Source organism: Numida meleagris, chromosome 1, assembly GCF_002078875.1.
Source record: "Numida meleagris isolate 19003 breed g44 Domestic line chromosome 1, NumMel1.0, whole genome shotgun sequence".
Lineage (NCBI taxonomy): Eukaryota > Metazoa > Chordata > Aves > Galliformes > Numididae > Numida > Numida meleagris.
Genome location: NC_034409.1, coordinates 152,151,007 through 152,168,860, shown reverse-complemented (window position 1 = coordinate 152,168,860; position 17,854 = coordinate 152,151,007). Strand labels below are relative to the sequence as shown.

The 17,854-nt window shown below is 36.6% G+C and overlaps 1 protein-coding gene across 4 annotated transcripts in view; it reads left to right on the top strand.

Moving 5' to 3' along the window:
- The window catches only part of SCEL (sciellin), a 50,510-nt gene that overhangs the window by 20,714 nt on the left and 11,942 nt on the right, over window positions 1–17,854 (top strand). For 2 of the 4 annotated variants that reach the window (XM_021416987.1, XM_021416974.1), the window contains exons 8-12: window positions 1,768–1,833; window positions 3,027–3,062; window positions 3,922–3,987; window positions 15,491–15,550; window positions 16,709–16,765. In XM_021416987.1, coding sequence (XP_021272662.1) covers window positions 1,768–1,833; window positions 3,027–3,062; window positions 3,922–3,987; window positions 15,491–15,550; window positions 16,709–16,765 — 285 coding nt within the window. The remainder of the gene's footprint in view (window positions 1–1,767; window positions 1,834–3,026; window positions 3,063–3,921; window positions 3,988–15,490; window positions 15,551–16,708; window positions 16,766–17,854) is intronic. The other 2 variants (XM_021416981.1, XM_021416994.1) reach the window with 2 other exon arrangements.

Here is a 17,854-nt window from a genome sequence, read left to right as displayed (position 1 = left end):
TCTTCTGTGCAGCTTTCCAGACACTCTGCTCCAGGCCTGTAGCATTGTGTGGAGTTGTTGTGACCAAAGTGCAGGACTCAACCCTTGGTCTTGTTGAACTTCATCCCACTGGCCTCAGCCCAGCTATCCAGCCTGTCCAGGTCCCTCTGAAGGGCCTTCCAACCCTAAGTCAGATCAACACTTCCTCCCAAGCTGGTGTCATTTGCAAACTTACTGAGGGTATGCTCAATTCCCTCATCCAAATCATCAATAAAGATATTAAACAGGGCCAGCCCCAATACTGACCACTGAGGAGCACCACTCATGACTGGTCACCAGCTGGGTTTAACTCTGTTCACCACCACCCTCTGGGCCCAGCCATTCAGACAGATTTTAACCCAGCAAGGAGTGTACCTGTCCAAGCCATGGGCTGCCAGCTTCTCCAGAGGAATACTGGGAGAGAGAGTGTCAAATGCCACCAGCTCTCTTGGGACCTTGGGATGTATTTCATCAGGTCTCATGAACTTGTGCACTTTCAAGCTCCTCAAATGGTCTCAAACCTGATCTTCTCCTATGGTGGGTAAAACTTAATTCCTCCAATCCTTGCCTTGAGATTGAGTGAACTGGGAGGCATAGAAAGAAAAAATGCTGGTGAAGACTGAGACAAAAATATTGAATACCTCAGTCCTATCCATATCAGTTGTAGTCAGGTCCCCTGTCTCACTCATCATTTTGCATAGAGGGCAGCCTTCCCTTCTGAACAGCTTTCAGCCACTGATTGGAGCACTCCAATCATGTTATTCATCCCACCATGTTTCAGTGACAGCATTCAGACCACAGCTTTCTAGCTGGACACGTTGTATGAGCCCCTCCTGTTATTCATGCTACGTATATTAATATGAGCAGTTCAATTGGAGTTTCAACTGTCAAATGTTTCTGATGCATTCGTTTTGGAGGGCTGAGGGGCATTCTTCCACCCTGTAGCTTGCAAGTATACAAAGTGTCATAGCTTTGTTAGCTTTGTTAGTTTAAAGCACAATTCACTGTGTCAGCCAACCTGCCAGTGAAGATTTTCCTTCCTTTCCTAGAGAGGTGGATCCCATATTTCACCAGTAATCTGTTTTCATTGAAATATATTCTGTGATTAGAAAAACCAAAGACTTAGCAACGACATGTAGCCAAGTATTAATCTCCATTTGTCCGCTTCTGTCTGCTTCCATATCTCTGACTGGCAATGTAAAGGAGACTGTCACTTGGATCCTCATCCCTTTCACTTGTGCCTCCAAGGCTATGAAGTCCTGCTTTATGTATTCTTTCCATTCATAAATTCTGTCCGTAATTTTCTTTTCCATATTCCATGTGCAAACAATATAATCAGTAGTATTACAAAAGTAGAAATTACTGTGTGTTCAGTGGAGATTTATGGTGTTTTCAGCCTAGTAGTTCTCTTCAGGTCCTTTCAAGATATGGAAGGTCTGAATTGCACTGTTTATGGTACAATTGCTTTTGCCTTGCAAACAACCACTTGAGCAATAAGTTTGAGGAAAAGAAAAAAAATGACAGCTGAAGGAGCTTATAATACTTATAAGACCTTTAGTACAAGCCCGAAAATGTTTCTTGAGTTATTATTTTTATTTTTTCAAAATATTAGTAATTTAAGAATAATTACAGACATTTCTACACCGTGTCTGAGATTCTAATATTCATTAGAAGAGAAACAGACTCAAGCTGCAGTTCAGTCCTATAACATATACTAATACTCAAGCATTTGTTTGTTAACACTGACAGACAATCTTGGATGCCTCCCCCAGTTTCAAGTAATAAGACCACAACAGAAACAGTGGAATTCAAACAGTAAGTACTGATGATCATTAGTTATTTCCTTTTGTAATTTTGGGATAGAGCTGATTTCACATGTAAGCCTACAGGGCTAAAATGGCATGGGTCACTCATCAACCAGTGCAAACCCAGTGCTTAATAGATATTTTAATATGTCAGCTACAATGAATTTATCTGACTTAATTTCAGTATCTCACTATGATAATGGTAATTTTGAAAGCAAGGAGTACATCTTTATATGACACCTGCCCAGCTTCCAGTAAAATACTGAGATTTGTATATCCTTCTCAGCACTGATTATCCAATTACTCCTCTACTATCATCAAACAGAGATAACTGAAATACAGGCCTATTCTTGATGGAGCTTTGATGAACTCTTGCCATTCTTGAATCATCTTGCAATGTTCTCAAGCGTACTTGGTTAAACAGTGCTAGGCATTAAATGATTAATTTGTTTATCTTTGAAAAGTGCTTTGAGGATGGGTAAGCTATGTGAAATCGTGAAAATCACTGTAACTAATAGTAGCCAAAGAAGAGCCTTTTATTTGCTTATGACTTTCAGAAAATAAAGTATGTTGTGTAGATGCTAATAATCACAGTTTTAAAAGGTCGCTATCAGTCTTAGGTCAGCTGGAGCAAAGCATTGTCTTTTCTTCAAATACGAGAATGGCCCATGTTCTGCTATCTTTGCTATCTTCAGAAAGGCAGTTCAGCAATGAAGGATTTTTTTTCTATAGAGTTTATAATTTGATAACCTTTTCTGATTCTGAGACCCAGTTCTAGTTTTCTGTATTCAAGCATGACACTTGAACTTTTATAGTATTTTGTCTCAGTCCTAAATGGATTAATAACACTTTACAGAACATTTAGAAAAAATTAAGCTAAGAATATAAGCAATTGACTGTAATTGAGTTTTCTGGGCTATGAATTGTGTGCTGTAAACAAAACACTGATCCATGATTTACTGGAGAATATTAAGTGCAGAATTAGTGCCTTAGTAACATATAAAGAGTATGATTACAATTTTATCATTATAATACTTGGGTTAAATGAGTTATGTGCTACATTAAGAAATAAAGAAAAGTACATTCTTGAATGAAGAAAAGTAAAATTAATTGCTAATTATTGATCTAAAAGCTTGCAAAGTGCTTCAATATTAGCATTTTATTTCTTGGTTTCTGAAATGTTTTTTTCTCCTCTTTCTACAGGGCCCCTTCATCAGAAAACTCAAAACATCCAACAAGGTATGTCTTGTTTATCTTGCTTCTTTAGAAGCAAGATTTTTATTTAGATTTAGAAATAAAACAAACCCTTGCGCACAAACATTGATTATTATTTTATATTTATTCATTATAATGCAATGATTTATTTGGGGAGTTTCCTCCAAAGTCAGGGTCCCAGCATTGCATGAAGAAGACATCCATCCTTGCAGAAGTATAGTTATGTTCATATAGTTTAGAACACTTCATTGGATATTTATTCAAATTTAAAAACCTGTAGCTGCATAAAAATATTTAAAATTGCTCCAAAATTTTAATTCCACGATTATATATGAAGTTAAGGTGACCATTCCTTTATGCTAAATTGATGTTTTAAAGAGTGAGTAAGCAAAGTAAAGAAGGAGAAAGTAATAAATGAAAAAGCTATACAAATGCAAAGGTTTGTAATAGAAGGCATTGACATACAATTAATTGTTGTAGAGTATCCCTAAACTTATTTGAGTGTTTGCAAAGGTTGCTCTAACTTCAGAAAATCAATTTATTAAATCAGTTCACTAATGAAATGTACATTTCACATGCCCTAAATTAGAAAAAGATTGCTTCACCAGCCTGCAATTTCATGGCTTATGATGAAGGGAGTTGCAAAATTTGTCATAATTTAATTGTCTTAATAGAACGACTGTCTACAGAAGCATGTACTCTAATTTCCAATTGTATTTGCCACCTTCTCTTATTTCAGAGTGTTCCAATACTGACCAATCTGACTGATCCTATCAGAAATAAGTAAATATATCTACGTTGATAACTGGTATAAGTGATAAACTGCATAATCTGTTTCCAAATATCTTATGCATTAAGTATGTTTTCACCACTTGTATTGCAGTGCTGCTTTTTCATCAGAACAAGTAACCCCTCAAAAATCAGAGACTGATGTAGATGATCAAGCAAGGTAACAGAAACAGACATAGTCAAAATGATGTTATAATATGTGATAAATGTCATTTTATGTACTCCTTTTTTTTTCATTTCTGTATTTGATAGCTTTTTTGGACATGGTGTGTGATAAATGCAGCATTTCTCTACTCCTAACAATTGTCCTAGAAGTATGAACTTTGAGTCCCACCTCACTGACTTGCTAAGTTATTTCAGATGTTTTCATTTTTAATTATTTCAGTCTGTCTAGCTTGTGTCATAAAGGGTAGTATATGGATAGTTGCTGCAAAAAAACAGAGGCAGATGCGTTGCAGTAGTATGGTTTGCATAGTATATTTTCTTGGGGCTTCAAGAAACTGTGGGAGCAGGAGTACCTTCACACTGCTATGTATATAAAAAGTCCCAAATTTAAAATTTTAAATAGGAAAAAATAACATGTATTGTGAAAAATTAGTATGTTCATGCAGAAGCATTTGTTCTTGTGGTAAGTTAGATGGCATATGTAGTAATGTATCTTAGAAATGTATCAGTGTACAGAATACCATGAAAACAATTGGTGAGAAAGACAGAAATGTTTTTTTACTGAAATTCCAGTGAACTGTGTGGTGGTTTTACGCTGATGGGCAGCTAAGCTCCACCGTACCACTGTCTCACTCCCCCTCCTCCAGAGAACAGGGGAAGAAAATACAGTCGAAAAAAAAGAGCTCATGGGTTGAGATATTTTGAGTCAAAATATTCAACCAGAATAAAATGCCTGAATATGCAAATAAAAAGTGGATGAATTAGAAATAGATTTCTAGATACGCCCTGAGAATTACGGTAGCTCAAATTTGTAGTTTTTAACTGGAAATACTAAATTGTGCAGATACTAAAATTAGTCTTGTTTAGCTAATTCACTTTTGTTTGATTCATCATGTGTAGTTTTGTGGTTTGCAGTCACAGTTTATACTATTTTGAATCTTGTTCGCTCCTCTCAGTATGTAAAATCAGTACAGAATAGTTAAGGATAACATGCAAAAAACATGTGACAGTGTAATTCCTTGGAAAAAAAGCCATGTTTTAGTGAAACATTTTCCTGCCAACAAATGTGGGAGATCTTAGAGAATTAAATATGCCACTGTATTAATGAGGGAATTCACAGCCATTCTTCGCTCCTAAAGGCGTGTAAAAGTCTTACTTAATCCCCAGCCTCAATCAGTCTACATCCATCGTCCCCGGTGGCTCTCATTACCATCTTGAGCTTTGTATTCGAGTCCCTCCATTGGCGGAGAGCTGGAGGAATATTTGACTGGTCTACAAGTTACTATGGTAACCTCGCACTAACTACAGCTATATGTGTCAGTATGTAAACTATAAGTAGCCTGCAATCTTCATAGGCAAAATTCTGCTCTCTTTCCTCCTGCTGTAATTCCTTTACGTTTGGCTGATGATTTAGATGTCAACCATCTGCTACTTATGTGTCAGTTTCACAAAGCTACAAATTTTTGCTGAATTTATGCTAACCAAAAATGCATTAAGCAGCTGTCAGCAGAAGCGCCTTTCTTCCTTTAAAGATGACATATCAATATTATGCTTTTATCAAAAATGCTTGCGCCACACAGGAAAAATCAATGGTAACATTAAGAATATTTCTAGTAACACTGACTGGTATAAAAAGTAATCTTAAATCCTTTAATTTCATGTATTTTTACTCAAAATGCAAAGATTTTCAGGTCATGCTTCTTGAAGTGATACTTAATTGATTATTTGTCTTTTGTCAAGGATTCTGATATGGATGTTAATGGCATAATGGATTAATTTCCGTATAAAATAAAGAGAGTATGCTAAGTGGTTTTCTATCAAACCTCATTAATGACATAAAGAAAATCTTTTGAAAGGACTTACCTGAAAAGGATGTCAGATATTCTCATAGCTTCACTATGCACTGCTCAGTGAAAAGCCTGAGCCTGCCTCTATTAAAGGAAAATTTTTTTGTGTTGTTTTCAAAGAGAAGAGTTAGAAGTACTGTCTTAAAACAAAAATACATTTAGAATGCACGGAGGCATAATTAACCTCTGGACCGCCACCTATTTGATATGATTAACAGACTATAATAGACCACAGTTTTTTGGGGCATCTAAAGGTTCCATAGGCAGCATAAATAAATAAGAGGCAGAGATAACCACTATATAATAATTGTTGTGTATTTTTTCAGAGTATTACAGGCTGTCCTCAAATCAGATATCTAGATATTTTTCTGACTTACACTATGGGTCTTTTAGTCTTTTATACGTTGTTTATCAAGTACTTTCTCTATTTTGTTTCTGTTTCAGTGGAGAACCAAGATTTTCACTTTTTTTTTTCTAATACAGAATTGCAGCATCTATAAAATGCAGTTGTTTAGACAACTGCATTATGAACCATGCCTTGTGGGCAGTCTTGTTAAATCATTTCAAGCATCCTGTAAGGGTGTTTAACACAACTTTAGTTCATTTTTCATCATTGATGATAATAGGGAAATAAAAATATATGTTTCTATGAAATACTTTGAGAGTTCACTTGCATTCAGCTAAGCTGTTTTCTTGCATATGATCTATACAGAAACCAACAGGATTTGTGATAGAGGAACACATTTACCAGTACAGTAACAAAAGCGTTACCACCAAAAGAACTGGAATAATCAGAAATCCAAATTTCATAGAATCATAGAATAGCTTGGATTGGAAGCGACCTTAAAGATCATCTAGCTCCAAACCACTGCCATGGACAGGGCTGCCACCTACAAGATCAGGCTGCCTAGGTCTCCATCCAACCATGAATGTCTCCAGGGATGGAACATCCACAGCTTCTCTGGGCAGCCTCTGCCAGTGCCTCACAACATTTTGAGCAAATAATTTCTTCCTATAGCATGTAACTTAAATTTCCCCTCTTTTACTTTAAAAGCATTTCCCCTTGTCCTATCACTATCTGCCCATGCAAAAAGTCAGTCTTCCTCCTGTTTATAAGTTCTCTCCAAGTACTGGAAGATTGCAATGAAGTCTCCCAGGAGCCTTCTCTTCTCCAAGCTAAACAAGCCCAGCTTCCTCAACACTTCTTCATAAGAGAGGTGCTCCAGCCCTCTGATCATCTTTGTGGCCCCTTCTCTGGACCTGCTCCAAAAGCACCTCGACTTTCTTGTGCTGAGGACTTCAGACCCAAATGCTCCAGATTGGGCCTCACAAGGGTAGAGTAGAGGGGAACAATCCCCTCCGTCTCCCTGCTGGCCACCCCTCAGTTGATACAGCCCAGAACATAGTTGGCCTTCTGGGCTGCAAGCGCACACTGCTGGCTCATGTCCAGCTTCTCATCCACCAAGACCCCCAACTCCTTCTCCACAGGGCTGCTCTCAAGGAGTTCTTCTCCCAGTCTGTACTTATATCTAGGATTAGCCCAACCCAAGCGCAACACCTCGCACTTGGCTTTGTTGAACCTCATTAGGTTCGCATGTGTCCATTTTTCAAGCCTATCCATGTCCCTCTGGATGGCATTGACATCTCAACTCTTGAAGCGTCCGAAGTGGTATTGGCTGCTAACAGTGACTGACTATTAGTCTGTGGAAGCACATATTATAGGAGCTTTTACATACATTTGTCTTTTTTGACATACCATTTACAGTGCAGATAGGTTGAAGAAGATACCTTAGCAGTGTATTTGTATGTACATGGGTAAGAATGGTAATTTCTATGGAACAGAAATGAAGAGCTAGAATATTTTTCTGACTCTTTAGCATTATATTTTCTATAAAGTACAGTAGCCTGTACTAGGTTTTTCTGTTGTGTACAGGGTAATTCACTTATCTCTCTTAGAGTGTTGCAAATTTAATGGTTCTGTAAATATATTTTATTATGCTCCTCTTTGCTGATATTCCTCTTTGACCTGAGGTACATTACCAGTTTTCATTTTGAAAGATCATGAAAGAACAATACATTAATTACTTGTGCTTAAGCCATCTCATGTAATAAGGACACATTTTCCTGTGTCCGTCTACATTTGGTGACTTTGAAGGAAAAAGATACAGATTTTCTCTCATATTTTACTGAGTTATAAGTTTTGAATAAATTGGTTTCACCTTGGAATTTTCCAAATCAATGGAATTAAGACCATCCTGTCAGGTCTTCTAAATGAACATTTATTGATAGAACTTCTATTATTATACAGCTGCAATGAGCACAAAACTGAAAGAACATTTTTGTACGTCTTGAGGCATTTAACAATTATGTCATCCTGTTACGTGAAAAGAGAAATCTGTTTTGTGGACAAAGGCAGGCAGCTTCAAACAGCCACTAGAAACACACTGGAAAGTTATCATTGATTGGAATAGTTTTTAGATGACCAAAAGAAGAAGGCATGAATCTCACACCAAGTATTCCTGTCCTGTGTGACTTTATCATTGTGGCAGATTATTCATTTACTTTCACTTTTTATAGGCTGTATAATGTTTCAGCAGACCTCTGTCATTCCAAAAGTGTTGGAAACAAAGATACTATAACAGGAGTCACATAAGTACAGTCAAAATGTAATAGTCATGACTGCAGCCAGACAGCCAGATCTGGCTTTGACTACAACAGCAATTTATTTCTTATAGTTAGGAGAAGTGTCTTAAAGCTTTCAAAACTGTTTTTGATAGTACAAGTAAGTACACTTATTTTTGATGATACATTTTTGCATTTTGGTAGAAGGCAAAAACATTAATTTACTTTCTAGTGATGGGGACCTCCTGCCTGCCCTTTCTGAGAGATTTGCCTTTGAATGAAGTGCTGATTTGCAGCTTTTCTGCTTTTGATATAAACGATTTGCTGTTGCAGAGCTTCATTGCAGAGATCCAAGCCCTTTACTCCTAACTGAAAAGATAATACAGTATTTTCAGGGTCATACATATTCTCCAAGCAAAACTGAATATGTTGGTGTCCTTTCTTCAGTGATCTTTCCCAGTCTACCTTCTACAAAACATTCTGATTAACAGCTTCTTCCTCTGCATTTAACTCTGAAATCCTCTAAGCTAAGCATTATGCTGGTTTTGGCACTGTTTAAATTGGCTTTCATAGTTGACTGCAGAACTCTTCTGTTCCATCATCCTCAGCTCTTGGTCTGAATGAGGACTCCTGGCGCTAATTAGTGAGCATACTGGTGTGGAAAGAAATGCAGCCTGCCTCAGAATAGATGTCTCACTTCTCAAAGAACTTCTTTATTCTTTCTCATTTATTCATGAAAAAAGTCTGATATAAGGATAGTAAAGCAGCCATTCATGGCAGATCAAAATTCAGACATGCCCATGATGTTAAGCCTTATTCAGTGAGGTGCCTGACATACTTAATATATTTTAGACCAACTCTCTTAGTTCACATTTGGAAGGTCCAGTTGGCAACCATTTGTTTTTGTAACCTTAAACTGTCTTCTGTGCTGAAATTACTAGGTCAGAAATGCCCTTAATGTTTTAGCCAGAATTTATCAGCATAGCCTTTACATATTCAGTTCTGTTAGAGGAAAAAACTGTATCAGATGCTTTGTAGCAGGTACAAATATCACTGGAGAAAGGATAACAGATAATACTTGTTGTGTATCACATCTAGAAAAGTAAATTCTGAGTATAGAGAAGGTGGTTGATGTTTATCAACAGATTTCTAATTTTGTCACAATGGCTATCCAGATCAAAGGTATTTACTTCTTGCTTAGTATGGCTCACCATGACCTGTAGCAATTCACCAGAGGAGCCAACAGTCAGAATAGTGTTTGATTAAGTTTCATGGGCAGCTTCACCATATCCAGCAATCAGTAAGTCTTCTGAAATTTTAGTAGTAATTCTTTTGTCTTGTCTGTAAAACACCACCTACAATGTTGTAAGACTTCCATACTGTATGAGCTGTTTGTGCATCAGCAAAGAGGTATTCTAGGTAATGAGACAAGAATTCTTTCAGGAATTGGGGAACATCTGAACCTAGAAATGGTCTCAGCAAGACTTTTACAGGTTAAGTATTCATTCACTGAATGCCTAGGGAGTTGCTTCCATATACTTTTCTGCCTTGTACTCAGGATGCATAGTTCAAGAGTAAGGCCAGGGTCTGTTTAAGATTTCTCTTCTCACTCTCTCACTTGCATCAAGGATTGACTGCAGTTTGGCCTTAGCATAATGACACAGTAATGTGGTCTATTTTTTTCTATTAAGATCTATTTTTAGATATACTTTTAGATTATTGTTTTCTCCGTTACCTTCCAAATTTGCAAGTGCAAACATTATAAATGTTTTCATTGCTTTCATCCATCAATGACATGCTAAAACTCTTTTGTAGGCATGGTTTATATATTTCCTTTTTCTATGACATTTGAAATTTTATCTGGATGCTTTCAAGACAAAAAAGAAACAAAGAAAAAACCCACCAAAACTATTAGCTATTCTTGAATTTATGGAATTTATAGGTAGGATTCATTTTCCTTTTTCTTTTTTGATTGTGGTCTGACTTGTCACCAGTCAAACTAGAATTACAGAACTATTATCCACTGAAATAAGTGAGATTCATAAACATATCTGACAAAGCAGAAGGACTGGAAAATATTAGAGCTTTATCTCATGTGAACTGAGTTAGAAATCAAATGCACAATGAAAGTCAAAGCAAAATGTAGACAACTCAATTTCTGAATTTGTGATACAGAGCATAAAAGAAAAAAATCAAAATTTTTGGTTACATTATACATCAGTTTCAATACCTTCAAGGTTTACTCATTCAATATGTCTGTAGGTCTTTTATGCATTAAATCAATAAAAACATTCAATAGATAACATTAGCAAATTGAAATAGGCCAAAATAAATAGTTTTTCTGTAAATGAAGAAACTTTTACTGATATTGATTCAGGGTCAAATACATCACGTTTTTGAAAATTAGCTGATTTGTGGAGAGCTTTTTATCTGAATAATTTCCCTTTTAGTTTGTGTCTGAGGAGCACAGAGGTCCAAGATATGGCAAAAGAGAAGTTTCTGGTTAAATAAGTGATAATTTTTGCATGCAGCCTGCCTTGGCAGCTCTTTTTTAAACCTACTTTACTTAACTTCTTTGCCAGCCTCTTTTTTCTGCTGGATTCTCTTCATTAGTTATCACATCTCTAATCCTATCTTGCACAAGGAGCTAGAGGTAAGAAAACAGACAGCACCAGCAAAGTTCATGGTTAAAAAGTTTATAGTGTGAGGCCCACTATGGCCCAGTTGCACATGGGTTTTTCTGCCTTTTGGAGTGGGGACTCGAAGTGTTAAGTGCTTTTCTGTAAGGGGATGTTAAGAGCAGAAAGACTTTTTTTTTTAATTATTTTATTTTTTCTCCTGGATGTGGTTACTTACTTAATAATGGAAAGTAAATGAATCAATAGAAATGCAGTCCATACCTCTGTGATTATTACAAGCACATGTACAGCTTAAGGATTTTATTAATTTTGTCAATACTTAATTTAAACAAATCCTTTTATATAAGATATGATAACAAAACTTTCTGTACTGCTGTTCCAGGTATTTTTTTTAATGCTGAAAATGTATTTGTTGTCCTGAGCTGGGTGCTCCAAAAGAATTCCAGTCATGTCCTGAGGTTGTATTAATGTATTTCATCTTCTTGAACTTATGAACAAACAATATATTCTCTTCCTGGCAAGCTGTCTAACCTGCTTCCTTCCCATCCATTTCTAAAAATACTCACCCCAGGCAGAATGTTTATAGTGGTGTAATGGCTGTCTCTGGAAATACCATGTTTGGAGGTGGCATCCTTCAAAATGACCTATGAAAAATGTCAGCATCCATTACAAGCCACCTACCATATTTGAAAGACGTTTCTCCAAGTTTGTCTAAATTGCTGTATGTAATCCTAGAAAATTTATGCTGTTGTTTTCCATTGTCATTTATATTCTAAAAAACTGCTGACAAATTTAAGAAGAATGAATTACATTTAGCCATGTTTGGACAGTGATTTGTTTTTCAAATAACACTTATACCTGAAATGGGAAATACTTCTCCACAATGGCTTTTCACTGTGTGAAATTTTCTGATATTAAAAGAGCTTATTTAATAAATGAGTTTATAGGTTAGTCTTCTCCACAGTTTAATACTTGACATCTCTTTCAGAAATATTAGTAAACGTGACATTGGGTTATGTGGTTTTAACTGCAATTACAGCCACTGTTCTATAATAAAAGTAAATGTAGTTTTACTAAGGGCAAGAGAAATTTTTAAAAAACTCTGAAAGTATGCCCAATACCTAATAAGTTAAATTCTGATTGACCCACTAAATCCTATAGTTTGCCTTATGCTACATTTTATCCTTTTATAAGTAATAATTCTTTAACTTCAGTAGCTAGTAACCAGGGCTGTGCTAGAACTGGTAGCCTGAAGTGATATTCTCCTGTGACTTCTCCTTTGCACTTCCCAGCTACCTTAAAGCAAGGAATTTGCAAGATGTCAGCCCTGATTACTTTCTGCAGTCCAATCAAGCAGCTGTTTCATGAAGTTGAAAGTCAGTGAAGTCTTACCAGTGCAATAAATTAGCATCCTCTGAGGGTCATGTTCTATACATGTTTTGTTCCATAGGAGCCATAAACTGTAGCTGAACAGGTCAATCAGCATGTGCTTTTGTGCTGAAAGCTGCAGCTGGGACTGTTTCCATCCCCTTCCTAGGGCTCTTCAGTGTTACTCTTCTGTAAATCAGGCTGCTTGTTGTCAGGGTGTGTGCATACAGCCTAGACTTATTACTTTTGTTACAATCCCTTTGGACAGCAAGTTTCCATCACAAGTCCATCAATGCATTCTAATACACAAAGTGTTGAAAATAATGTATGAAGAAGTAAAAAATGCTGCCATCTGCAAAGTTGTGATGTTTTGAAGTCTACAGAATGGAACAAACTCAGCATTCGGGTTTAATATGACCAGTAGACACATTTCTACCCCAGTGGTATCCTGGGAAGCATTAAAAAGAGCATCACCAGCAGGGCAAGGGAGGTGATTCTCCCCCTCTACTCTGCCCTGCTGAGGCCACATTTAGACTACCGTGACCAGTTCCAGGGTCCCCAGTTCAAGAAAGACAGGGATCTGCTAGAAAAAGTCCAGCGGAAGGCCACAAGGATGATAAAGGTCCTGGAGCATCTCCTATATGAGGGAAGGCTGAGTAACCTGCATCTGTTTAGCCTGGGGAAAAAGAAGACTGAGAGGGGATCTAGTAAATGTTTATAAATATCTAAAGGGAGATGGGAGGCAAATGGATGAGGCCAGGCTCTTCTCAGTGTGTAGTGATAGGACAAGGAGTTACAGTCTAAAACTTGAACATAGGAGGTTCTGTACAGACATGTGGAAGAAATTCTTTGCAGTAAGGGTGATGGAACACTGGAACAGGTTGCCCAGAGAAGTTGTGACGATTCCTTCTATGGATATTCAGGACCCATCTGGACACCTACCTGTGTGATCAATTGTAGGGTACCCACTTTAGCATGGGGGCTGGAATCAGTGATCGCTCAAGGTCCCTTCCAACCCCTGCAGTTCTGTGATTCTATTCTAAAGTAATGATTCTTAAATTATTGCCAGCTTGTAGATCTACTTTTGTCATGATTTACAAAAATGCAGTACATAAAGGGTGAATTATTTCAGATAATTCTATTTTTTTTGTTTGAAAACTGTGCAAAGTGAACACAGCAATTTACAGTAAAGTAAATCTGGAGTCATCCAGGAAGATTGGGCATGTAAGGCAGAATCTTGATCTTGAGGTAATTTCTTTGTTCCCCGTTGGCAGAAAAACGTTCTCTAAAAGAACAGCAAGTACGTGATATAATTTTGCAGTGTTCTACAATCAATTTCTAGAGTATTATGAACTCCATGAAGAAGCATTTGATACAAAACCATTATTATATTTTATTATTTCTCTCAAGTATTAATACAAAAAGTTCTAGCATTTTGGCCTTCTGGCTTTTTGGTAGGAGCACATCTTGTCTGTTTGATTTTTTTATAGGAAGTCATCTTCAATTCTTTTATCTGATTTTAATAGAAGAATCCCCAGGAAATATAAAAAAAAAAACAAATTGAAAATTGTAAAAAAATGAATACAATATTTTATATATATACCTTGAGTGAAAATGTCAAGTATATCTGTTTAACTGAGCTAAGTCTTAGAAAAAGCCAATCAGAATCTAGTTCCCTAGCTGTCTATATTCCTTTGGAAATCAGACAGAGGCATACTATCCTGCAGGGCCCGGATCTGGTACTATTGCAGCCTTTCTGATGTTCCACTCTGTGACAGTCAGCAGAAATTAGCAGAAAGGCTACTGACAACCCTTTTGAGTAAACTGCATATAAAGTCATGAGTGTGCACTGAATGAGCAGGAGCCCCAAATCTACTGCTTTCTGTGTTTTGAGTGAATGTGCAACACTGAAGTTGATAAATACATGAGGGTTATGTAGCACTTAAACATTATAATTGACATAGCTGCAGATGCAAAGCTTCAGTAGGCTTTATAGAAGACTTGAGATGCATATTTTAAACACTTCTAAGAATATAAAGAGATGGAGGAGTAATAATGTTTTACTCAAGCCAGATACATACACAGCTGGATGTTCTTTCTTAATAAAAATGTAAAAAAAAAACAGTAAAGAAAATAATTACCTGAGGCCTTATTCATCATTTACCCACCCATCTTAGTATTGCCACCTCCAAATAGTGAGGAAATAATATGCTTTCTAATTCTTAAAGGAAAGATGAAATTCTTACATAACTTCATGACTCTAGGTCCTGGAGAAAAAACTATGAAAACTGTGAAATCTGTGAACATTTGGAAAACTGTAATAAGTAGATTACTCTATTTGTTAATAACAGGTATGGACTTCCAGCTAATTGGCAGTAAACTCTTCTTGCATATTGATCTGTTTTTATTTCATTCCTAAAGAAGTGAATATCTTGAATATCTCATTGTAGTGATTCTCAAAGCTGACATACCTGACCTGAAAGGGCTGTCGTTGTCTTTCACTAAGATTCTGCTTCATGGCAGAACTGTACGGAATGAAATCTCATATAGAACATTGTTGGCTACCAAGCTATCAGTAGTGGAACACTGTCGTACTATCATGAGCATCATTCTTTCCCAAATTGCCTACTTAAGCCAAATTTTTCTCATTTTTTTCAGTCAATTATTCATTGCTGTCATGAGTTAAGTTTACTAGATGGTAATTTCTTGGTAAAGTTGCTTTAAGTTTTACAGTGGAGGAGTTTTCCGTTGGAAAATGCATTCTTCATGGAAATGAAAAATTTTTTTGCAGAAGCATGTTGACACTGGTTAAATCCTATGAAAAGAGATAAAGGACATGGCTGAGTCTATGAATATATTTGAATTACAAAAGTGATGTATGCTTTGAACATTTAATTAGTTTAATTTCAACTTTCATTAACGATGTATAAATTATACTTTCATTTTAAGTAAATCATGTTGGCTAATTGGTAGCTGGATATATAAATTTTGATTTGATCTGGTTTTTGTTTTGTCTGTAAAGCAGTCAAGATCTTGATGACCTCGTCAAAGTGAATCCACAGTCTTTCACAAGAGACAAGGAGTAAGTCTTCAAAGCTTTTCAGGCCCTGCTTTTCTAAGGCAGTGACTAGTTTGTAATAACGTGAATGTCAGGAAAGGTAATGCTGCAAATCTCTAAAATGTTTTTAGATTAACAAGTAGCATTCTTTATACAGAATGATATTAACATGAATATAAAAATGCAGATGAATTAATTGGTGTGTGCACTGTCAGCTGAACAAATGTCATCTGTGGAATACATACATATCCAACATGCCTTCTCAATAAAAGTATTACAGAAATATATTAATATAGTTAGGGAAGGTGCACTGAACAAAATATTGTATGAATCAAGGATGATAAGCATTGCCCCAGCAATGTGTAACAAAGCATTTCAGTCAGCCGAGGGAAGTGAGCCATGAAGAGCAGCTTGAACTTACAGTTTTGAACAGCATGTCAGTTCACTTTGTTTCAGGCCAAATTTCTTGTAGTCTATTATCAGTCCTTCAGCATACAGAAAGAGAACTGCCCTGTGCTAGTGCGAGAAGAGCTATATAATGCTGTACTGTGCTAGTAGGAGCTGTGTAGCATTTTTCGCATCTAACACTAGAATTGTACAGAGAACTTCAAGAAGCAGCGCATAAATGTTGCCAAGATGTGATCATCTATTTTATAATAGACAATATTACCTATATGTATACATACATATAGATTTGTATACAGTTTATAACTAAACTGTAAGTTGAATGTGACTTTTTTTTTTTTTTTTGCAAATTCTCATTTACAGAGAATGTATTAGGATAGAGTCCAAGACTTTGAAGCACTTCTTAATTTTGGGAGACATCCAGAGTTCTAAGATCAATAAGTCCATTCTGGATGAAAGTGTCCAACTCAGTTATCAGCTTCAAAGAGCTAACTTACCTTTTGCTTTTGCCCTCTTCCTCTACCTAAAAAGAATTAGGATTTATTGCAATAGTTAGAGTGCTTTTCATAGGTCATCATTTCCTGTAGTTAACAGAACCAATATAAAGTCAGTTTAAATAAATTAAATTTTAATTAAAATATAAAAATTGAGAGGAAAAAGTCACTCCTAGTTTAATCACATAAAGAATTATTAATTTATATATTTCTTTATTTTATTACACTTTACCTCTTTTTAGCTGGAGGGAATAGTAACAGTTGTATTTTTTTGTTGTTTCAGAGTAAAAGACCTTGAGGATTTTACTGAAATAAATGCTGCTTCTCAGAAAAATAAGAGGCAAGATTTTCATCTTTACCTTACATACTTTTAAAACTTCTTTGGTTAAATAATGATATTAATAGATTTCTTTCTGTGAAGATAACTAGGGAAGTCAAAATTAATGCTTCAATTTGAGCTAATTACTTAAAATTCCTCATTAAATTCAGGATAGTAAATGTAAATAATTCAGTGTGGAGGAAACTTAGTGCTTGATTTTATCTTAGTGCATGACCATCTTTTTTAATTATAGACCATTTAATATGAAATATTGTTATCAAATCAGCTGTTGCACAGCCAACGAGTTACCAGTTACTAGTACAGATGTGCTCATATGGTTCTAGGGAACATATACAGACCTAAATAATAGTAAGACAAAATGGTGCTGGATATAACTACAAAGCAAATAACACGTTTTGGCAACCATGTTGCTCATGGTGCTGGTGCCTGTTATAAGGGAAATCATGTTAACAAGTTGAAAGGCGCTACCTGCCAAGGCGCAGGTAGAGCTGAACTTGGCTAGGGATGTGAAAAATAACAAGAAAGGGTTCTACAGGACATAGGCAAGAGAAGACAAGTCAAGGAGAGTGTTCCCCCTCTGGTAAATGAGGCTGGAGAATTGGCTTCCTCAGACGTGGAAAAAGCTGAGGTGCTCAATAAGTGCTTTGCCTCGGTCTTCACTAGTGGTCAGGCTCCCCGTGTCTGCCAGGACCCTGAACCTCGAGGTGTGGGTGAGAGGAGCAGATTTTGTCCCACTGTAACAGTGGAACAAGTTTGAGACCTCCTCTTGAAACTGAATGTGTGGAAGTCCATGGGGCCGGATGACATCCATCCTAGGGTTCTGAGAGAGATGGCTGATATGGTTGCCGAGCCGCTCTCCATCATATTTGAAAAATCATGGCTGTCCGGTGAAGTCCCTGGTGACTGGAGAAAGGGAAACCTTACTCCCATTTTTAAGAAAGGGAGAAAGGATGACCCGGAGAACTACAGGCCGGTGAGCCTCACATCTGTGCCTGGGAAGATCATGGAGCAGATCCTCCTAGAAGACATGTTAAGGCACATACGTGACAAGGAGGTGATCCGAGACAGCCAGCATGGCTTCACCAAGGG